The sequence below is a fragment of the Hyla sarda genome, chromosome 12, assembly GCF_029499605.1.
Source record: "Hyla sarda isolate aHylSar1 chromosome 12, aHylSar1.hap1, whole genome shotgun sequence".
In the NCBI taxonomy this organism is placed as follows: domain Eukaryota; kingdom Metazoa; phylum Chordata; class Amphibia; order Anura; family Hylidae; genus Hyla; species Hyla sarda.
Window position 1 is genome coordinate 36,417,346 of NC_079200.1, and position 23,485 is coordinate 36,440,830.

The 23,485-nt window shown below is 43.9% G+C and overlaps 1 protein-coding gene across 2 annotated transcripts; it reads left to right on the forward strand.

Annotated features, from left to right (window-relative positions):
- The first annotated feature begins 267 nt into the window (after positions 1 to 267).
- On the forward strand, positions 268 to 20,019 carry SLC25A39 (solute carrier family 25 member 39). 2 transcript variants are annotated; one of them, XM_056547564.1, is made up of 13 exons: positions 268 to 425; positions 2,995 to 3,065; positions 3,274 to 3,400; positions 3,510 to 3,569; positions 7,985 to 8,035; positions 8,622 to 8,731; positions 12,118 to 12,185; positions 15,601 to 15,725; positions 15,806 to 15,979; positions 17,468 to 17,577; positions 17,685 to 17,760; positions 18,297 to 18,380; positions 18,469 to 20,017. In XM_056547564.1, the coding sequence occupies exons 3-13, from the start codon at positions 3,295 to 3,297 to the stop codon at positions 18,582 to 18,584; spliced, it is 1,080 nt and encodes a 359-aa protein (XP_056403539.1). In that variant the 5' UTR covers positions 268 to 425; positions 2,995 to 3,065; positions 3,274 to 3,294; the 3' UTR covers positions 18,585 to 20,017. The 2 variants fall into 2 exon arrangements, with proteins under 2 accessions (XP_056403539.1, XP_056403540.1); XM_056547565.1 differs by lacking the exon at positions 3,274 to 3,400 and having other exon boundaries at positions 18,469 to 20,019.
- The last annotated feature ends 3,466 nt before the right edge of the window (positions 20,020 to 23,485 follow it).

A 23,485-nucleotide genomic window follows, 5' to 3' on the forward strand; every position in this document is an offset into this window, starting at 1 on the left:
AAACATAGGTGGCATGGGTATAGGTGGCTTGTGTATTCATGCCACCCATCAGTGCCCTAATTCTGCTCTTCTATATGATCATAGCTCTGCACTACAACTCTATGTAGAGTCACTGAGCAGAACTAGGTGAAAGGTGACACCGTCCCTAAAAGGCTGCAGAGCTGTACTTCATCCCCCGGTGCATGCTGGGAGACACCGGTGTGAGGAGATTTCATCCTGGCAGTGGGCGTGGCTTGTATACTATTGACCGCGCCTACTGCCGTTAGACGCTCTGTGACTCCTCCTCCAAGTGGGCGTGGTGAAGTCTGATTGACATGTTGTTGTGATCAGAAACCGGTTTGGCCCAGCAGGGCTCGCTTGACGGAGTGCGGGATGTGGCTCCTGAGATGCTGCGTCCTGGCCCCCCAATGGGGAAGGGGCCGCAGGTGAGACCCTATGTGTCGTGTTTGCTGTAATCATTGTGTAGAGACCAGTGTTTTCCAACCGGTGTGCCTCCAGCTGTTGCAAAATTACAACTCCCGTCATGGCCGGACAGCCGAAGGCTGTCCGGCCATGCTGGGAGTTGTAGTTTTGCAACAGCTGGAGGCACCTTGCTTGGGAAACACTGGTCTAGATGTATGATCAATGCTGGAATGACCACATGTGCTATCCACATCCTGTCTATGGCCATTAGCTGTACCCAGCTGTTGTGTAACATGCATGCTGGGAGTTGTAGTTTGCAACAGCTGGAGGCACCTTGCTTGGGAAACACTGGTCTAGATGTATGATCAATGCTGGAATGACCACATGTGCTATCCACATCCTGTCTATGGCCATTAGCTGTACCCAGCTGTTGTGTAACATGCATGCTGGGAGTTGTAGTTTGCAACAGCTGGAGGCACCTTGCTTGGGAAACACTGGTCTAGATGTATGATCAATGCTGGAATGACCACATGTGCTGTCCACATCCTGTCTATGGCCATTAGCTGTACCCAGCTGTTGTGTAACATGCATGCTGGGAGTTGTAGTTTGCAACAGCTGGAGGCACCTTGCTTGGGAAACACTGGTCTAGATGTATGATCAATGCTGGAATGACCACATGTGCTGTCCACATCCTGTCTATGGCCATTAGCTGTACCCAGCTGTTGTGTAACATGCATGCTGGGAGTTGTAGTTCCCCATCAGAGTGCAGCTCACTGGACAGTGAATGTTGCGTATTATGCATGCGTATACATTGTTCTGTATGCTGCCTAATGCGTCATATATTATGTATGTCAATATGTCGCTGTAATTCCCATTTTCGGTTGCACAATGTATAGATTTGCACTAGGTGTCCGTATACACTGACTATAGCTTTCTATTCCGTATGGGCCAGACTATAGTGCACCGTTTTCTAAACAGCGTGTCTCCAGCTGTTGCAAAACTACAACTCCCAGCATGCACAGACAGCCTTTGGCTGTCTGGGCATGCTGGGAGTTGTAGTTTTGCAACAGCTGGAGACACGCTGTGTAGAAAGCACTGCTGTAGTGTCATTAGATACTTGAATAAGGATCCTATTCCTCATGGTGTGACTAAAGCTGGCCATGTGTGTGTTATATAGCGTTGTTTCCCCAACTAGCATTCTTCCATCTGTAGCAAAACTACAACACCCAGCATGCCAGGACGCATGCATGCACAGCTCTGGTGAGCATGCATGTGTTCTCAAAGCAGAGAAAGGTGTTAATATATCTCCTTCAGCACAAAAAAGCTTTGGAACATTGAGCTTCATAATAACCCCCCCCCCCCCCCCCCCCCCCCCCTACAAGGAGCGTTTGATGGCCACTATACATATAAGATCAGTGTTTCCCAACCTGGATCTCCAGTTATTACAAAACTACAACTCCCAGCATGCCCCGAATTCCTCCTTCTAAACCCACCTATTCAATGCAGTGTTTCCAACCTCTTGTTCCCCAGCTGTTGCAAAACTACAACTCCCAGCATGCCCTCCACTGAACCCGCCGACTATCTAATGCAGTGTTTCCAACCTCTTGTTCCCCAGCTGTTGTAAAACTACAAGTCCCAGCATGCCCCCACAACCTTCTACTGAACCGGCCGACTATCCAGTGCAGTGTTCCCAACCTCTTGCTCTCCAGCTGTTTTAAGACTACAATTCCCAGCATGCCCACCACTGAACCGGCCGACTATCCAATGCAGTGTTCCCAACCTCTTTTTCTCCAGCTGTTGCAAAACTGCAACACCCAGCATCACTGGATAGCTGTCAGGACATGCTGGGAGTTGTAGTTTTGCATTTGTTGGAGATCCACAGCTTGAGGTAAACTGCATTGGGCTCGGCCAGAGGCTGTCAGGGCATGCTGGGAGTTGTAGTTTTGCAACAGCTGGAGACCAACCTGTTGGGGGAAACTACACTGGATGTTCAACCTTCAGCTGCCAGCATGCTGGGAGTTGTAGTTCTGCAATAGCTGGATTGCTACAGGTTGGGGAAACACTACATTAAACCAGTACAAAACCGCATTAGATGGTGAAGGGAGCTTAGCCAAAGACTGTCGGGGCATGCTGGGAGTAGTAGTTAATCAAATAATTGAACACTGGAATGGATCTAGCCAAACCTAACCCGTGTGGGATTTATCCAGGAATAGAATTTCTGCTAAAAACAGCACCACCCTTGTCCTCAGGTTGTGTGTGGTATTGCAGCTCCGTTCCATTGAAGTGAATGAGGACAAATTTTAATACCGCCCCCAACCTAAGGACAAGGGTGGTGCAGTTTTGGAAGAAATAAGCCCTGTTTTTCTATTGCTGGATAACCCCTTTAAGACTCCCACCCTTCTTGCTGGGAGTTGTAGTTGCGTATCCTATTCAGACTGAACGTATATAATTATTGCAGCTGTCCCCTATGACGTGCACAGAACGAGGGCTTATAAAAGCATACTAATGGCGGCGCGCCCACACACGCGTGTCTTTATGTAACGTGTTTGTGCTGCGATTAACCTGCATCCATGATTCTGTGTTTCCCCACAGTCACTGTGAAGATGCTGCTTATCGTTTATCATCCTGCAGGGGGAGCCTGTGAGCCGCCCATCAGGCACCAGGTAAGTGAGGCTATGTAAGTGCTGCGTTGTTATCAGGGCTCTGGAGTGGTGGTCACGCCTGCCCAGGGTGTGGGCAGATAACAGGGAGGAGGGGGCGGCAGCGGGCGCTGAACGCTGCCTATAGAGTAAATGTATTCTTCTTCAGCTTTCTCTCCAATGTTTTGCTTATCCCGAAACTTTTTATTTTACATTTTTATACGATCCCCAGATTCCCCCTGAAGTATAAGTCATGGTAGGAATGGCAATGGAGGACCCTGGTGCCCCCCGATGTGGGATCACACCACTACAGCAAATCGTGGCCTCAGGGACTGGCGCTCTTCTCACCTCACTCTTTGGTATGGTCCGGTTCTGATGTATCAGTAATAGTGGGGGGGGGGGGGGGGGATTTAAGTGACTTTTGGTTGCCTTGCACCTCACCCGCTCTCTGATCCTGGTTACCCACAGTGACGCCCCTTGACGTCGTGAAGATCCGGCTACAGTCACAGAAGAAACCATTCTCCAAAGGTAATGTCCACCCTATATACTGAGCTCATCTTTATCGCTCTAACCTGCCATTGATGGATCTTCATTAGTGATCACTAGAGATGAGCCAACTTACAGTAAATTCGATTCGTCACAAACTTCTCGGCTCGGCGGTTGCTGACTTTTCCTGCATAAATTAGTTCAGCTTTCCGGTGCTCCGGTGGGCTGGAAAAGGTGGATACAGTCCTAGGAAAGAGTCTCCTAGGACTGTATCCACCTTTTCCAGCCCACCGGAGCACTGGAAAGCTGAACTAATTTATGCAGGAAAAGACATCAACTGCTGAGCCGAGAAGTTCGTGACGAATCAAATTTACTGTAAGTTCGCTCATCTCTAGTGATCACCTAACTCTGGCCCTCCAGCTGTTGCAAAACAACAACTCCCAGCATGCCTGGACAGCCAACGGCTGTCCAGGCATGCTGGGAGTTGTAGTTTTGCAATATCTGGGGGGGGGGTCACCGTCTGATCTGCACTAATCCTGCATGCACAGCAATTGCTTTCTAATTTTTTCCCTGCGGCATATCTTCCTTCTAATACAAAGTAATAGCTGCTAATCAATGACCGTAATATAGTTCTTACCATTGCTTTCTATTGGGCTTGCACCGGGTGCTAGTTATACTTTAGCAAAGGATGATTTAAGAAGTCTTAAAGGGGTATTCCAGTGAAACACATTTTTTTTTCACATATCAACTGGCTCCAGAAATGTATGCAGATTTGTAAATTACTTCTATTAAAAAAAAGTCTTAATCCTTCCAGTACTTATCAGCTGCTGAAGTTGAGTTGTTCTTATCTGTCTGACCACGGTGCTCTCTGCTGACACCTCTGTCTGTCTCAGGAACTGTCCAGAGCAGGAGAGGTTGGCTTTGGGGATTTGCTCCTGCTCTGGACAGTTCCTGAGACAGACAGACAGGCTTCACCAGAGAGCACTGTGGTCAAGCAGAAAAGAACAACTCCACTTCAGCAGCTGCTAAGTATGGGAAGGATTAAGATTTTATAATAGAAGTAATTTACACATTTGCATAACTTTCTGGAGCCAGTTGATATGTGAAAAAAAAGTGATTTTCACTGGAATATCCCTTTAAAGAACTATAGAGAATTCAAGGGGGCAGTCTGGGGTTAAACATTAAAGGGGTACTCCAGTGGAAAACTTTTTTTTTTTTTTTTTTTTTTTTTTTTTCCCTTTTCTTTTTTTAATCAACTGGTGCCAAAAAGTTACAGATTTGTAAATTACTTCTATTTAAAAATCTTAACCCTTCCAGTACTTATTAGCTGCTGTATGCTCCACAGGAAGTTCTCTTCTTTCTGAATTTCCTTTCTGTCTGACCAAAGTGCTCTCTGCTGACACCTCTGTCCATTTTAGGAACTGTCCAGAGAAAGGAGCAAATCGTCATAGCAAACCTCTCCTAATCTGGACAGTTCCTGACATGGACAGAGGTGTCAGCAGAGAGCACTGTGGTCAGACTGAAAAGAAATTCAAAAAGAAAAGAACTTCCTGTGGAGCATACAGCAGCTAAGTACTGGAAGGGTTAATATTTTTTAATAGAAGTATTTGTTTACCTTTCTGGCACCAGTGGATTTATAAAAAAAAAACTAAATTTTTTTTTTTTTTAGCGGATTACCCCTTTTAAAGGGGCCTCCCTACTTAGATATTATTGGCGGGAGGTCACCTATTGGGAAACCAGGGGTTCTACAAGTGACCTTGCATACTAATAGAGACCTAATGAGAAGTGGCTGTAAATATGTGCTGGCCTCTCCATTGAAGTCTATGGAAATAGGGACCCCATAACGTGTATATGTCGTATATAGCAAAACCCCATTTGGGTTAAATAGTCCTAATATAATGAATGAATAAACCTTCTGTAAAGTCAAGGAGCTGAGGTTACCAGGATCACTGTTTGTAGACCTTACGAGGGCTACTATGGGCACACTGCATGCAGTAAGAGGGCTACATACGTGCTCTATGAGAATCATACAGGAGGCTAAGGGTTAAGTACCTACATCAAAGGGATTGCATACACTTGCAAAAGCACTTACTGTATGAAAGAAGACCCCCAAGTACCTTCTACACAGACATATGATTAAAGGTACCTATATAGGTTTGGTTGCATTCACACCATGTTTGAGGCACACGGCAGCCGGATACGGTAGGGGAATTTTAAAACCGCCTCTTGCCTTATCCCTGCAGGACCTGTGCTGTAAACCATTCGTTATTAATGAGGTGACCAGTGTCAGTAAGTGACTCTGGTCAGCTTATTTTCCCACCGGACTTTAAACTGTGGTCTGTTGTGCTTTTCAATCCGGTTCAAAAACAGGAAATGGTGGGTCACCTCATTAAAGGGGTACTCCTGTGGAAACTTTTTTTTAAATAAACTGGTGCCAGAAAGTTAAACAGATTTGTAAATCACTTCTATTAAATCTTAATCCTTCCAGTACTTTTTAGGGGCTGTATACTAAAGAGAAATCCAAAAATGAAATGCATTTCCTCTGATGTCATGACCACAGTGCTCTCTGCTGACCTCTGCTGTCCATTTTAGGAACTGTCCAGAGCAGGAGAAAATCCTCATAGCAAACATATGCTGCTCTGGACAGTTCCTAAAATGGACAGCAGAGGTCAGCAGAGAGCACTGTGGTCAGGACATCAGAGGAAATCCATTTCTTTTTTGGGATTTCTCTTTAGTATACAGCCCCTAAAAAGTACTGGAAGGATTAAGATTTTTTAATAGAAGTGATTTACAAATCTGTTTAACTTTCTGGCACCAGTTGATTTAAAAAAAGTTTCCACAGGAGTACCCCTTTAAAAAGAATGGTGTACGGCATGGATCCTTATTCCCCAAACATGATTTAAATGCAGCCTTAGTGAAAAGTTGTCCAACCCTGGCAGCCCGACTCTATTGTTCTTAGACTAGGTTTCCACACGTTTTTTTTTTGTTTTTTTGTTTTTTGTTTTGGGAGAACTGACACTGCAGTTTTTAAGCCAAAGTCAGAAGTGGATCCAGTAGGAAGGAGAAGTGTAAGTCCTTCCTTTATATGTCCTATTTCTTTTGAATGCAATTCTGACTATGGCCAGAAGTGTATTCTGGCTTTTGGTCAGAGTGTGCTTAGTGACAGGCCCCTGTGTGGCTTCTTGTAGTGTCAGATTGCCATTGCAAGCAGCCACGGGTTGGGAACAGCTGGAGGCACAATATAAAGTCGGGTCACCGGCAGATCCACAGCGTAAAATACGCTGCGGATCCGTTTTGTGTGACCCTACCTTTGGAGAGAAAAGCTACTTCCAGGGGTGTCTGGCATCGGCTTTACCCCTTCTCTCTCAATTGAGAGTACAGGAACACTTGGCACTGCTGGAATGTTCTAGTGCATGGAAGGATGAGGAGTGATAGCTGTTGGCCAAATAAACGTCCAGCCAACATCTTGTGGAGCTAAATGGCCACCATAAAGCCATTTTTCTTCAGTGTAATAGGGACACGTTTTGGGGGCTATTTTAGACAGTTCCTGACATGGACAGAGGTGTCAGCAGAGAGCACTGTGGTCAGACAGAAAGGAAATTCAAAAAGAAAAGAACTTCCTCTGGAACACAGCAGCTGATAAGTACTGGAAGGATTAAATGGGTTATCCAGGAATTTTTTTTTTTTTTTATATAAATTAACTGGCTCTAGATAGTTTAAACAGATTTGTAAATTACTTCTATTAAAAAACTCTTAATCCTTTCAGTACTTATGAGCTTCTGAAGTTGAGTTGTTCTTTTCTGTGTAAGTGCTCTCTGATGACATGTCTCGGGAACCACCCAGTTTAGAAGCAAATCCCCATAGCAAACCTCTTCTAATCTGTGCAGTTCCCGAGACAAGCAAAGATGTCAGCATAGAGCACTATTGCCAGACAGAAAACAACAACTCAACTCAACTTCACCAGCTGATAATTATTGAAAGGATTAAAAATTTTTAATAGAAGTAATTTACAAATCTGTTTAACTTTCCGGCACCTGTTGAGTTAATAAAAAAAAAGTTTTCCAGTTGAATTCCCCATTTTTATATTTGCAAGCTCTTTAGGACGAGTTTTCCTTTCGCTACTAATATTCAGCGGCACCGCTAGTGCCGCACCTATATACCCTATTTCTATCTGTGTTTCCCAACCAGTGCGCCTCCAGCTGTTGCAAAACTACAACTCCCAGCATGCCCGGACAGCCAAAGGCTGTCCGGGCATGCTGGGAGTTGTAGTTTTGCAACAGCTGGAGGCGCACTGGTTGGGAAACACTGTTCTGTCTAATTGTATTAACCCGTTTCTCCGTCCTGCACCCTCAACTTTCTCGTCGCAGCTATTACTGCACTCAGTGTGTGTATGTGCAGGATACAAATCACATACACAGTTGTGTCATGATTCCTCATTTGTTCCTCTTGTGTTGCAGTAATGTCTGTAAAGTCTCTTCCCCGGGCACCCCCCTTGCGCCATCCCACATGTGAGTACACAAAGTTTGACCCCCCCCCCCCCCCTAGCACTGGGTGAAGTGTATATTTACGTGTTGCTCTTTGGACATAGATGATGATAAGTTGTGTTCTGCATGTCATTGCCCTCCGTGCACGCCGTCTGGTCACATGGAGACTTTCTATATATATATATATATATATATATATATATATATATATATATATATATATTATATTGCCCCTAATGCACGCAGATCATGATGTCTGCAATGTACATGGCGGGTCATCCGGGATCAGTTCTGCTTTGATCTTGTCCATGGATTCTGATTCTTATCATTTCTCCTCCTTATGATAAGACTGGTGAAAATCCAACCCCTTTCCCATTAAATTTGCAGTCAATGTTTGGGGATAAAATTTTAACAGTCATAGTAATGGCGGAGACTCTGTTGGTAGCCAATAATGCACAGAGCATGATGGGTAACCCTTCCATGTGCCTGCTTGTGTTTCTGCCATGTAGGCTAAAACTGCTTAGATTCTCCAGCCTTTTACTAACCCGTAGTCTTCTCCATGTGTCTCTCTTTCTCCCATTTCACTGTCATTTCTTTATAACCCATCCAGGGCGCTGCTTCCTGTACTGTAATGGTCTGATGGATCATCTGTTTGTGTGCCAGCATGCTACGGCTTGTAGTACCTGGTATCGAGCACCCACCTACTTCAATGGCACATTGGTAAGCATCAACGTTGGGTATGGCTGTGCTATTGTGGGATAGCAGCTTTAAGGGAAAGATACCTGAAAAGGTTGGTATGGGAGCTGCTATATCCTTTCTTCCCAGAATTCCCAGTAGAGCATCAATGGCTCGTAAACCTCCACATGTCTCTCGCTAGCCAGTCAGCCCCCTGCTCTATAATAAGGGGTAATAACGCCTTCTGAATATCTGGTAGGGCTGCACGATATATCGCAAAAGCAATCGAATCGCGATTTTTGCTTTTTGCGATATGGCGATACGGCCCCCCGGGAAAACATTCGATTATCTGCGGTGGGGGGCGGCCAGAGCAAGTAAAAATTAATTTAAATACTAAAAGTCAGTGTTTCCCAACCAAGGGGCCTCCAGTTTTTGCAAAACTACAAATCTTAGAAGGCTGTCTGGGCATGCTGGGAGTGGTAGTTTCACAACAGCTGGAGGCACCCTGCTAGAAAAACACTGAGCTAAGGGCGCAGGGAGAAAAATAAAAAAACCTGCTGCTCACATGTCCCGGTCCCTGCAGATCCGTCTCCATGCGCTCCGGAGTTTCCTCTCTTCTTAGTACAGTAGGACCTTTCCCTTTTCAGCCAATCACAGTGGTGTTACGTGTCAAGCCAGTGATTGGCTCATGGGGAAAGGTCTTGTACTGCAGCAATACACTAGGTTTCCCGGGTCCCGCGGAAGATTTGAAATCCGCCCGGGAAACCCAGTGTATTGCTGCAGTACAAGAATACAAGAATGTGACAGGAGGAGAAGGGGGGGGGGGGGGGGGGATGTGACAAGGGGGGAGGGGAATGTGACAGGGGGAGATGTGAAATAGGCGGTGGGCATAAAATGGGTAGGTAGATGTGAAATGGGGACGATTAGACTTGAAATGGGGGGATTTCACCATTTTTTATTATATCACATTGCATGTTGAAATCACAATATTTAGGCCCAAAATCGCAATCGCACATTTTCCCCATATCGTGCAGCGCTAATATCTGGCATTGCATACATTCCCAGTCAATTTCTAAGGCAAGTTTGAGAGAGACACTGTTTTCAAACCTTTTCCCGCCCTAGTTATGTCATGGGCGGGAATACGTTAAAGGGGTCGCCCAAGGAACTACACTTCTCCTCTACCCACAGGATAGGGAATAGGTGTCTGATTACAGGGGTGCTTCCACTATCTCCAGGACCCTAGGTTATTCACCTGTTCTCGGAGCAGAGCGACCCCCATCCTCGGAGAGGTGCGTGAGTGACAGCCCTCTCAGCCACTATCTCAGAAGGTTGAGTAGCCGGAGATCGCAGGTGTGGCCCAGCAGTCAGACTCCCCTTGGTCAGACACTTATCCCCTATCTAGACTGCCCCTTTTAATGCAAAATTATGTATATTTGCGTCATTTAGCGCTAAGTCTGTGAAGTGAGTTCAGGAGCTGTGCTCGCTTTATAGATGGTGAGAAATGGCTGCTGTCAGCAGCCATTACTCTCCTCTATTGCCAGGCAGCAGCGATTGTGCTTTGATTGTGGGATCTAAAAGTCAAAATTACTAGCGCCAGTGGGTTCGAGGGGGCTGATTGGGAGCAGCATGAGGTAATACCGAAAAACAACGATGATGGCCTCTGTATTGTCCAATCTGTGCTCCAGAAAGGCAGGCAGCCTGGATAAGCAAAACACCAATAATGCTGATCAGCGCTCTGCCTGGCATAGCATTGAACAGTGTATGCAGTTGTAAGATTGCAGGTAATATTTCTCTATGGGGACAAAATTGTGGGGAAAAAAAAAGGTAATAAATGTAAAAAAGCCATTCCCCTAAAGTTTAAATCATCCCCATTTTTCAATTTTTTTTAAAATAAACTTTTACATATTAAAATATTAGTGAAATCACACAGTAAATGGTGTAAAGGTAAAAAAAAAAAAAACAGTCCAGAATTCCTGATTTTGGTCACTTCATATAGAAAAAAATGTATAAAGGGCAATCAAAAATCCCAGCAAAATTGGTATCCATAAAAATTAAAGGGTATTCCAGGTTTTTACATCTTATCCCCTATCCAAAGGATAGGGGATAACATGTATGATCGTTGGGGCCCCCGCCCGCTCCCGGCAGTGCTGTGCGCTGCTTCCAAGATGGTGACCTGACGTCACGGTCACGCCCCTAATGATGTCACACTACACCCCCTCTAGGGGCTGCACAGAGATTGCATACGTCTTATCCCTTATCTTTTGGATAGGGGATAAGATGTATGATCGCTGGGGCTCCCGCGATCTCTGTGCAGCTCCCGGCAGTGCTGTGCGCTGCTTCCAAGATGGTGACCTGACGTCACGGTCAAGCCCCTAGTGATGTCACAGCCCACCCCCTCCAGGGGCTGCACAGAGATCCCATACGTCTTAGCCCTTATCTTTTGGATAGGGGATAAGATGTATAAACCTGGAATACCCATTTTAAAGATCACAGAGCAAAAAATTAGCCCTAATATAGCCCAGTATATGGAAAAATGGGGGTCAGAAAAGGACAATATTTAGCATACTACTAAAAGTTATCACTTTTTAAAAGTAGTGAAACAAAACATATATCCTTGTAATTGTATGGACCTACAGAATAAAGATGAGGTGTCATTTTTACAGTAAAAGTGCACTGTGTAGAAGCAAACCCCCCCCCCCCAAAAAAGTTCCAAAATTGCTTTATCTTTTGGGGGGCCTAGCTGTCGATTTTCAGGTAAAATGAGTGATGCCGTTACAAAGTACAATTGGTCCCACATAAAACAAGCCCTCGTAGGGCCCTGTATGTGAAAAATGTAATGATTTTTAAACAGAGGAATTAAAGGGGTATTCCGAGCAAAAACAGATAAGCTATCTGATAGCGGGGGGCCCGCTGCTGAGACCCCTGCGAGCTCCCTACAGCACCCGCTTCCTATACGGGTGCTGAATCTCCAGTTTCGGAAACCTCCAGGTCACGCCCCCTCCCATAGACATGAATGGAGGGGGCGTGGCGTGACGTCACGTCCCCAGTCCCAGAAACACGGAGGTTTCCGAAACTGGAGATTCAGCACCAGCATAGAATGCAGGTGCTGCAGGGAGATCGCGGGAGGGGGGGGGGGTCTCAGCAGCGGGCCCCCCGCTATCCTTTGGATAGAGGATAAAATGTTTGTCTGGAATACCCCTTTAAACATTGCTCTGGATGATAGAGTAGCCAGTGAAGAACAAATATGGTGGGCACTGGTATCTGTCAGCTACTTTCTGTCACAGAAGCTTGGAGTAAAATCAGTTTAGGTTACAAGAAAGAGATTGTCTATACAGATTCAGGGGCCCAGGAAAGTCTTCATGCATTATTCAAACCAAGACCAAATTCTGACCTTTTACATTGCGTTAATGGTTGTCTCCTTTCTTCCTCAGGACGCCTTTGTAAAGATAACACGTCATGAGGGTCTAACATCACTGTGGAGTGGCCTCCCCCCTACCTTGTAAGTTAAGAATTTTGGTGTGGGCTAGTCCTGTACATAATGTTATGCTCAGTGCAGGGTCTGAATAGGGGGAGCATAACCTAAATGAGAGGACCTGTACAAGTGTCGTGCACCATACAAGGACAGTGAATCCGTTTTGCAAGACATGTCCATTTTAAGGATCATAAAGTTTTTTTTACATTTGCATTTTCTATTGTGATTGCTGAACGCCAATGCATTCACCAAATCAAACAAACAAAAAAATAATGGAAACGCAGTGTGAACACAAACTAAATGTTCTCGCAATATGGTTGATGCAGTTGTCAGACGTCCTTGGAATCAGGAGCCTATAGGAGCTGTTGGGATGATCGGATCTGGCCAGAACCTACTGACACAATTGATACATGCAAACAATAGCAAGTTGTAGATCTGATCTCAGAGTAACCAACCAGATTGCAGAAATGTCATGAAGATAATCCCAGTATTTGCTTATTGGGGGAGACTTATTAAAACCTGTCCAGCAGTGGATATAGAGTATAGGCCTAGTGCACAATATACAGCAATGTACAGGGTGGGCCATTTATATGGATGCACCTTAATTAAATGGGAATGGTTGGTGATATTATCTTCCTGTATGTGGCACATTAGTATATGTGAGGGGGGAAACTTTTCAAGATGGGTGGTGACCATGGCAGCCATTTTGAAGTCGGCCATTTTGAATCCAACTTTTGTTTTTTCAATAGGAAGAGGGTCATGTGACACATGAAACTTATTGGGAATTTCACACGAAAAACAATGATGTGCTTGGTTTTAATGTAACTTTATTTTTTCATGAGATATTTACAAGTTTCTGACCACTTATAAAATGTGTTCAATGTGCTGCCCATTGTGTTGGATTGTCAATGCAACCCTCTTCTCTATATACTGCTATATACTACTATATACACCGCAGGAGAAATGCTAGCACAGGCTTCCAGTATCCGTATACACTGCTATATACTACTATATACACTGCAGGAGAAATGCTAGCACAGGCTTCCAGTATCCGTATACACTGCTATATACTACTATATACACCGCAGGAGAAATGCTAGCACAGGCTTCTAGTATCCATATACACTGCTATATACTACTATATACACCGCAGGAGAAATGCTAGCACAGGCTTCCAGTATCCGTATACACTGCTATATACTACTATATACACCGCAGGAGAAATGCTAGCACAGGCTTCTAGTATCCATATACACTGCTATATAATACTATATACACCGCAGGAGAAATGCTAGCACAGGCTTCCAGTATCCGTATACACTGCTATATACTACTATATACACCGCAGGAGAAATGCTAGCACAGGCTTCTAGTATCCATATACACTGCTATATAATACTATATACACCGCAGGAGAAATGCTAGCACATGCTTCCAGTATCCGTAGTTTCAGGTGCTGCAGAATGGGCAAAACAAAAATTGGAACAGGACCCTCAGTTTACGCAGAAGATTTTGTTCAGTGATGAGGAAACTTTTATGTGAATGGTGAAGTTTACAAACAAAACCACCGCTATTGGTCTGACACTAACCCACATTGGATAGATCCCTCCAAGACTGTTGGAACACAAAAATTGATGGTATGGTGTGGTATATGGGGTACAAAGATAGTGGGGCCATTCATCAATGGAAACCTCAAGGCCACTGGATATGTGAAATTGCTACATGATGATGTGTTTCCCTCTCTATGCACTGAAGCTGCACGTTCCCTGAGTTTTTCCAGCAAGATGGTGACCACCACATTATGGGTGACGGGTCCGAGCATTCCTAGATGAACAGTTTCCTGGAAAGTGGATTGGTCATCGTGGGCCAGTTGAATGGCCCCCAAGGTCTCCTGATCTGACCCCTTAGACATTTATCTTTGGGGTCATCTGAAGACAATTGTCTATGCTGTGAAGATACAAGATGTGCAGTACCTGAAACTACAGATACTGGAAGCCTGTGCTAGCATTTCTCCTGCGGTGTATATAGTAGTATATAGCAGTGTATATGGATAATGGAAGCCTGTGCTAGCATTTCTCCTGCGGTGTATATAGTAGTATATAGCAGTGTATACGGATACTGGAAGCATGTGCTAGCATTTCTCCTGCGGTGTATATAGTAGTATATAGCAGTGTATACAGATACTGGAAGCCTGTGCTAGCATTTCTCCTGCGGTGTATATAGTAGTATATAGCAGTGTATACAGATACTGGAAGCCTGTGCTAGCATTTCTCCTGCGGTGTATATAGTAGTATATAGCAGTATATAGAGAAGAGGGTGGCATTGACAATCCAACACAATGGGCAGCACATTGAACACATTTTATAAGTGGTCAGAAACTTGTAAATAACTCATGAAAGAATAAAGTTACGTTAAAACCAAGTACATCATTGTTTTTCGTGTGAAATTCCCAATAAGTTTGATGTGTCACATGACCCTCTTCCTATTGAAAAAACTAAAGTTGGATTCAAAATGGCCGCCATGGTCACCACTCATCTTGAAAAGTTCCCCCCCTCACATATACTAATGTGCCACAAACAGGAAGATAATATCACCAACCATTCCCATTTTATTAAGCTGTATCCATATAAATGGCCCACCCTGTATATAGAACATAGGTCTCGTGCACAATATACAGCAATGTACATAGAGTATAGGTCTAGGGGTTATCACCAAATTGATTTTTTTCCCATTGCTCCCACTTATAATATTGATCCACTTTGTTAATCTTTTGCAAAAAGAAATATCAGAAGAAAAGTGATAGATCAAAGTGCAATGTATATAAATGTTTGCACAGATAAGATGTAAGATCCTGGATACTTAAGTTGCCATCAGTTTCCATTATCATCACAACACACATTGTATTGCTGTAAACTCTGTGTATTTCTGATCTGGGTTTGCACCTTATTTGTTATCTCGCTTCGGTTAGAAGAGTTGGCAACAACCAACGGTACTCTGTCCCCCGGGGACCACATGTACAGTGTTCTCTGTCCCCCGGGGACCACATGTACAGTGTTCTCTGTCCCCCGGGGACCACATGTGCAGTGTTCTCTGTCCCCCGGGGACCACATGTACAGTGTTCTCTGTCCCCCGGGGACCACATGTACAGTGTTCTCTGTCCCCCGGGACCACATGTACAGTGTTCTCTGTCCCCCGGGACCACATGTACAGTGTTCTCTGTCCCCCGGGGACCACATGTACAGTGTTCTCTGTCCCCCGGGGACAACATGTACAGTGTTCTCTGTCCCCCGGGGACAACATGTACAGTGTTCTCTGTCCCCCGAGGACCACATGTGCAGTGTTCTCTGTCCCCCGGGGACCACATGTGCAGTGTTCTCTGTCCCCCGGGGACCACATGTACAGTGTTCTCTGTCCCCAGGTGACTCTTTGTCTCCCCCTGCAGGGTGATGGCGGTGCCTGCAACCATTATTTATTTCACCTGTTATGACCAGCTGAGGGATTTTCTCTGTTACAACATGGGATACAGCGGAAGTCACATCCCTCTCATTGCTGGAGCTCTTTCCCGCAGTGAGTTAAATTCCTACAGCTATATTACTTGGTTACTGTGACATTTTATAGGATAACTTCTTGTATCCCCTCTGTTTTAGTGGGGGCAGTCACTGTCATCAGCCCTCTGGAGTTAATCCGTACAAAACTGCAGTCACAACAGCTTTCTTATATGGAGCTAGGAGCCTGTCTGAGGTCTGCAGTGTCCCAGAGCGGATGGTTGTCACTATGGAAGGGCTGGGGACCTACAGTGCTGAGGGACGTCCCGTTCTCAGGTATATAACCTCCCCTATATCTCCTCCTATTACTCCATATAACCTCCCTATATATCCCCTATTAGTCCATATAACCTCTCTATATCACCTCCTATTACTCCATATAACCTCCTCTATATCTCCTCCTATTACTCCATATAACCTCCCCTATATCTCCTCCTATTACTCCATATAACCTCTCCTATATCTCCTCCTATTACTCCATATAACCTCCCTATATCTCCTCCTATTACTCCATATAACCTCCCTATATATCCCCTATTACTCCATATAACCTCCCCTATATCTCCTCCTATTACTCCATATAACCTCCCCTATATCTCCTCCTATTACTCCATATAACCTCCCTACATCTCCTCCTATTACTCCATATAACCTCCCTACATCTCCTCCTATTACTCCATATAACCTCCTCTATATCTCCTCCTATTACTCCATATAACCTCCTCTATATCTCCTCCTATTACTCCATATAACCTCCCCTATATCTCCTCCTATTACTCCATATAACCTCCCCTATATCTCCTATTACTCCATATAACCTCTCCTATATCTCCTCCTATTACTCCATATAACCTCCCTATATCTCCTCCTATTACTCCATATAACCTCCCCTATATCTCCTCCTATTACTCCATATAACCTCCTCTATATCTCCTCCTATTACTCCATATAACCTCCTATTACTCCATATAACCTCCCCTATATCTCCTCCTATTACTCCAGATAACCTCTCCTATATCTCCTCCTATTACTCCATATAACCTCCCCTATATCTCCTCCTATTACTCCATATAACCTCCCCTATATCTCCTCCTATTACTCCATATAACCTCCCCTATATCTCCTATTACTCCATATAACCTATCCTATATCTCCTCCTATTACTCCATATAACCTCCCCTATATCTCCTCCTATTACTCCATATAACCTCTCCTATATCTCCTCCTATTACTCCATATAACATCCCCTATATCTCCTCCTATTACTCCATATAATCTCCCTATATCTCCTCCTATTACTCCATATAACCTCCTTATATCTCCTCCTATTACTCCATATAACCTCCTATTACTCCATATAACCTCCCCTATATCTCCTCCTATTACTCCAGATAACCTCTCCTATATCTCCTCCTATTACTCCATATAACCTCCCCTATATATCCTCCTATTACTCCATATAACCTCCTCTATACCTCCTCCTATTACTCCATATAACCTCCCCTATATCTCCTCCTATTACTCCATATAACCTCCCCTATATCTCCTCCTATTACTCTATATAACCTCCCCTATATCTCCTCCTATTACTCCATATAACCTCCTCTATATCTCCTCCTATTACTCCATATAACCTCCTCTATATCTCCTCCTATTACTCCATATAACCTCCTCTATATCTCCTCCTATTACTCCATATAACTGTCTGTATATGTCCCGTTACTTCCAATGCTCATAAATCTCCTTTGTTCATTATCTCTATAGCTCTGTATTGGTTTAACTATGAGCTGGTGAAGAAGAAGCTCAGTGACACTTGGGGGATGTCGGAGTCGCAGTTTCTCCTCAGCTTCACATCAGGGGGCTTGTCTGGAGCTGTAAGTTTTTTGTTGAGGATTATACCAGTTGCGGCTTCTTTATCATTTCTGTGCCATTCTTCTATTCTTCACCTGTCCACTATTCCATTGTCGTCTCTTTGTCGTAGGTGGCTGCCATCCTTACTTTACCTTTTGATGTAGTGAAAACTCACCGACAGATTGAGCTTGGAAACATAGACAAAGGTAAGAGGTGGTCAGGAATGTGAGGATGTATATAACATATATAGTCCTATTTTAGTTAGAGTGGTAACAGGGTTTACATGTTCCAGCAACCTCCGGTAGATGCGTTCCTGTAAAGGTATACAATATATTTATGGTCTCCAAACTGTGGTCCTCCAGCTGTTGAAAAAAATACTACTCTCGGCATTCTCTTACAGCCAACAGCTGGGAGTTGTAGTTTTGCATCATCTGGTTTTCTTACGTTTGGAGACAATCTATAGGTGTTTATCTTCTATTGAAAATTAGGATTAAAGGGGTAGTCCGCTGGGAAAACAAATCAACTGGCGATAGAAAGATTTGTAAATTACTTTTTATTAAAGAATCTTAATCCTTCCAGTACTTATCATCTGCTGTATGCTCCACAGGAAGGTCTCTTCTTTTTTAATTTCTTTCCAGTCTGGACACACTGCTCTCTGCTCTACCCCTTTTTAAGGAAATATATATTTTTTATTTTTTTTTACAGATCCTTTACTTAATTTCCTTTTTCCTAATATACATAGGATCTTCAAGACGACAGAAATCTTCCACGTGGGGGGCCATGCGCATGATCAAAGCAGAATCTGGAACTCGTGGACTTTTTGCAGGTAACTTACCATAACCCAATGATCCCCACCATTCTGTGTCTTCTCATCCCTTCCACACTTGACGTTCCTTTAATCTCTCTTTCCGCAGGGTTCATGCCGCGAGTCATTAAGGTGGCCCCCGCTTGCGCCATCATGATTAGCTCTTATGAATTTGGGAAGAATTTTTTTCAAAAGAGGAACCAGGAGAAGCTTCAGAATCTGTAAAGTTCTAAAGATAATCACAACCAAGCGAATTCTAGCTCTTAAGTTCTTCTTGGATCAGAAGAATGAAATAACATACTGCAAACAATGATCATACGGATCACAAATAAGCTGCGGGTCCAGAGTAGTTATTCCTCTTTAAAAAAAAAAAAAAAAAAAAAAAAGGCATTTAAACCAGGATGTGCTTAAAGCAACAACCTGCAATGGCCGAATCTTACCGCATCCTGTATCTGACAGCTAGCGACAGACCTGGGACAAGTGCTATGTCTCATGCATTCTATATGGTCTTTAGGTGGGTATAGGCAATAGCTCTGGGGGTACTCATTCACTGCATAAATGCTCTAGTTTAGATCTAATGAATAGGTCCACGACTCTTAGTTACAATTCTATAATGCCATTTTTACATTCCAATTCCATAGAAGACTCTCTTTAATGGCTGGATGGGAATTTCCCTTTAGAAACCTATTTCTATGTTGATTATCAAGTTGTGACTGTCAGGTCCCGGGATAGATTTCACAGTCGTCTATCTATAGAAGGTAGGAAAAAAAATGGGCGATGTGATATCAGACCAAAGATGATAATCTGGATATGTTACTTTGATCAGTGCTTTGTTCATGCTGTGACTATGGAGGACCAAAATGTAGAACCTCGAGCTATTAAAGGTCTATGGGTGGAATTTGGTGCCTGTGTCCGCGCAGGAAAGAATTGGAAGTCTAAGATCAGGCGGATAATAGATGAGCCTGGAGGACCTGTTGGGTTGCTGTAGAGCAATAGAAGCAGCAGCTCAATATGATGGATTGGATTTCGAAGGAAACTCAAATCAGAGACTTAAAACCACTGGACGTGACTGAATAGCTCTGTTTGGAACCCTTCGAAGTCTTCTCTCCCAGTCACCTTCCCACCAAACTTTAATGTCCTGGTGTAGATGGCGCTGGAGCTACGTTTGTGGACTTGTCCTATGAAGTGCCTATACACCTGTAGGAAGTTTTCCTCATCCACTGCTGCCCAAGCGTGAAAGTAGCAATGAAAGGGAAGGGCTGACACAACCCGCTTCTCTTCCTTCCTGTTATTGTTGGATTTTTTTTTTCTTTTTTTGTACTTTGTTGTACATGGATAGTATTGCCTTGTTTTCTATGCATAGCTAAAGTTGCAGTCTGTTTTGTGATCCATGGGGAACACCATATCAGGTGTTTTTTCAAACCCAGGAGTATTTTGGGTCATTGGTTGGTCATTACAGATATTGAAGGGGATCCAGATCAAATTTCAGAGGTTTTCCTAATATAAGTACTACATCAAAAATCACCTTAAAGGGGTACACCGGCACTAAGACATCTTTATCCCCTATCCAAAAGATAGGGGATAAGATGCCTGATTGCTGGGGACCCCCGTGATCTTGCACGCAGCACCCTGTTATAATCAGTCACCGGAGCGTGTTCGCTCCGGGTCTGATTACTGGTGATCACGGGGGCTGGAGCATTGTGACGTCACGGCCCTGCCCCCGTGTGACGTCACGTTCCGCCCCTTCAATGCAAGCCTATGGGAGGGGGCGTTACTGGTCACGTCCCCTCCCATAGGCTTGCATTGAGGGGCAGAGTGTGATGTCACATGGGGGCGGGGCCGTGACGTCACAATGCTCCAGCCCCCGTGATCACCAGTAATCAGACCTGGAGTGAACATGCTTCGGGGACTGATTGTAAATGGGGTCTGCGTGCAAGATCACGGGGGTCCCCAGCGGCGGGATCCCTGCGATCAGGCATCTTATCCCTTATCCTTTGGATAGGGGATAAGATGTCTTAGCGCTGGTGTACCCCTTTATAGAATAAGTTTACGCAGCTTAAAACTGCATGTTTTTTGGCACGGAAACATGCCGATTTTTCATGTCTAGAACTACCCGGTGTCCCTTTGGGGTTGGTGCTTCCATGCTGCCCACAGTTTAGCATTGCTGCATGTGTGCACAGCGCTATATACTAACAAAAGGAAACATGATGGCAGAATTTAAATATTGCTCAATGCCAGCTGAATCTATGGTGTAAATTGGATTTCTGAGTTAGTGAATTTATCTTCACACACCCTAAGTCCGGGTTTACACTACAGAGATTGAGATCAGTCAGTGTTAGGAATGTAGTGTGCAGTGGAAATCCCATTGACATCAATAGAACTTTTCTGCACAGGAATATTGAGCAGAATTTTGCTTGGAAATTGTGTAGTGTGAACCCAGCCTAAGGGTACGTTCAGACGAGCAGATCCACAGAGAATTTTACGCTGCGGATCAGTCGCCCAAGGACTGCTACAGGGTGCCTGCTCAGAGTGGCAATACACCGCTACAAGCAGGCACACTGCGATGAGCGAGACGCCACGCGCATACATAGTATACCCGCACACTGTGGCTGCTCTCGGCCTAGCTCAGGGAGCAGGGGGAGCGGCCGCAATGTGTGCGAGTACACTCGCAGTGTGTCTGTTCATAGCAGCTTAGTGCCACTCCAAGCAGGCACATTTAAAGGCACCCTGTAGGGGTCCTTCAGCAGTGGATCCGCACCATAAAATACGCTGTGGACCTGCTCATCTGAGCGTACCCTAGGGATGGGGCTACAGGCGTTTTTTGGTCATGTTTGCTGCCATCCCCAATTGGAGCAGGGGTGAATGATTAACCATCATAGCCTTGACGATTTGGTTATGTTTGAGGCACCATAAAAGCATGAAATTGAGTATTCCCTTACGGAAAATTTAAAAATGGGCATGTCCTCCGTAAAGTGTCTTATCTGGAATGTAGAAGGCAACGTGGTTATGAGACGGACTGCACCTTTACCTGTAATCTAACCCTTTCACTGCCAACATTGCAGGCATATATGGCAAAAAAAGTCTGAACTGCTGAGCAGTAACTTATATAAATATTTAACATGTCACTGTATGGTTGTTCCTGTGGGATGGCAAGGAATGGGTTAAAACATCAGGTAGTGATAATTATGGGTTAATATTGAGATCCACTTACAAAGCTGCAATATAGTTGTGGGTCTTTAAAACTAGAAGTTGTAATAGATTTGGCCATTGTACTGACTCCTGGGGTGTTTATTACAAGGCCTTATTCACATGGACCGCATATGGTGAGTAGTCCCGGATTGACCACAGGACTAATGACCTCATACTGTTAATTTGGATTATTAGACCTTAGTTCGGGGCCTAGGATTAAATGTGAATGAGGCTTTACCCTCAGTGGTGTCAATGTGCCCTATTAAACCAAAAGACTAATTATAAGGAAAGTCAAAAAGATGGCTGCCCCTGCTGATTTAAAGGGCTTATCCAAGATAAGAAAAACATGGTTGCCTTTTGGAAAAAAGAAAAAAAAAAATCTTGTGCATTACTGAATTAAATCCCTGTGCAGGGATTGTGACCTAGGAAGAGAAAAGCCCAAAAGATGACTGCTCACCTGGAACAGTAGTGAAACAGGCAGTACTTCCCTTTATAGTGGGGTGCTACTAGCCTGAGGTCGCAGGAGTTTGTGAAGCAGTCATGATGTGTGAGGAGAAGAGTGCATAAAAAAAGACTTCTATATTCGATAATCCTTCTCTTCCAAGTGTGGAAAATATCCAGGTCAGAGAAAACGTGTGGATATGAAGGAATATGTGTCATAAGAATATCTATCTATAGAAGTAGGATTACGTGTTTCGGAGGTACTTCACCTCCCCCCCCCCTCTTCCGATCAGTACTGAGGAATGGGATGTGTACCCCCAAAATGCGTCATCCCGCTACTATATATTTAGGATTATAAATATACTTCGTCTTCCTACAAGTTTTCTCAACACATGGAAGACAAGAAGCGCCGGATATAGAAGTCTTTTTTCCTGTACTCTCTTCTTTTCCCTAAAACACCAAACATGTTCAGTCCTGTTCACTCCGTTTAAGCTGAGTTTGCAGTACCAGCCAAAACTCAGGGACAGCTGTGACACTGTTTCTTTAACCAAGCAGCCATGTTTTTCCAATCCAGGACTACCCTTTAAAAGAGGTATCGCTATCCTAAAAAGTTATCCCCTATTTGTCCCCCTGAATGAACTAAGCAAACCCAACTTGTCAAATGTCACATCATTATTTTGAGGGAGCTTTTAAACGTTTCCGAGTTCGTCGCTCCATTCATGGGTCAATTTTCCTCATTCTTTTAATCTGTGGTGGGTTTCGGTGGTCTGAACCCCCCCCATCACCACTACCAATCTGCTTGTTGGAGATGGAAGGATCCTATTTAATATACGCCTGTGTCTATTTTTTGCTGTAGGATTATTTTTCTATGTAAGAATAAGCTATGGTAGAATTTGCAAACATTCTTACTTTATTCATGCGGGTGGGGGTAGAAATTTTTCGTTTGCTTTCGGAACTAGCATTGCTCAGAAAGTAAATCTAGAAGGGAAAGTTAAAGGGGTATTCCAGGCAAAAAATGTTTATATATATTATATATATATATATATATATATATATATATATATATACACACACATACACATCATTATTGAGCAGTTAGACAGAAAACTTCAGAAGCTAATAACTATTGGAAGGATTAAGATTTTTTAATAGAAGTAATTTACAAATCTGTTTAACTTTCCGGAGGCAGTTGAAAATATTATATATATATTCAACTGGCTCCGGAAAGTTAAACAGATTTGTAAATTACTTCTATTAAAAAATCTTAATCCTTCCAATAGTTATTAGCTTCTCAAGTTTTCTGTCTAACTGCTCGATGATGATGTCATGTCTCGGGAGCTGTGCATGATGGGAGAATATCCCCATAGGAACTGCACAGCTCCCGGGACGTGAGTCATCAGAGAGCAGTTAGACAGAAAACAACAACTCAACTTCAGAAGCTAATAATTATTGGAAGGATTAAGATTTTTTAATAGAAGTAATTTACAAATCTGTTT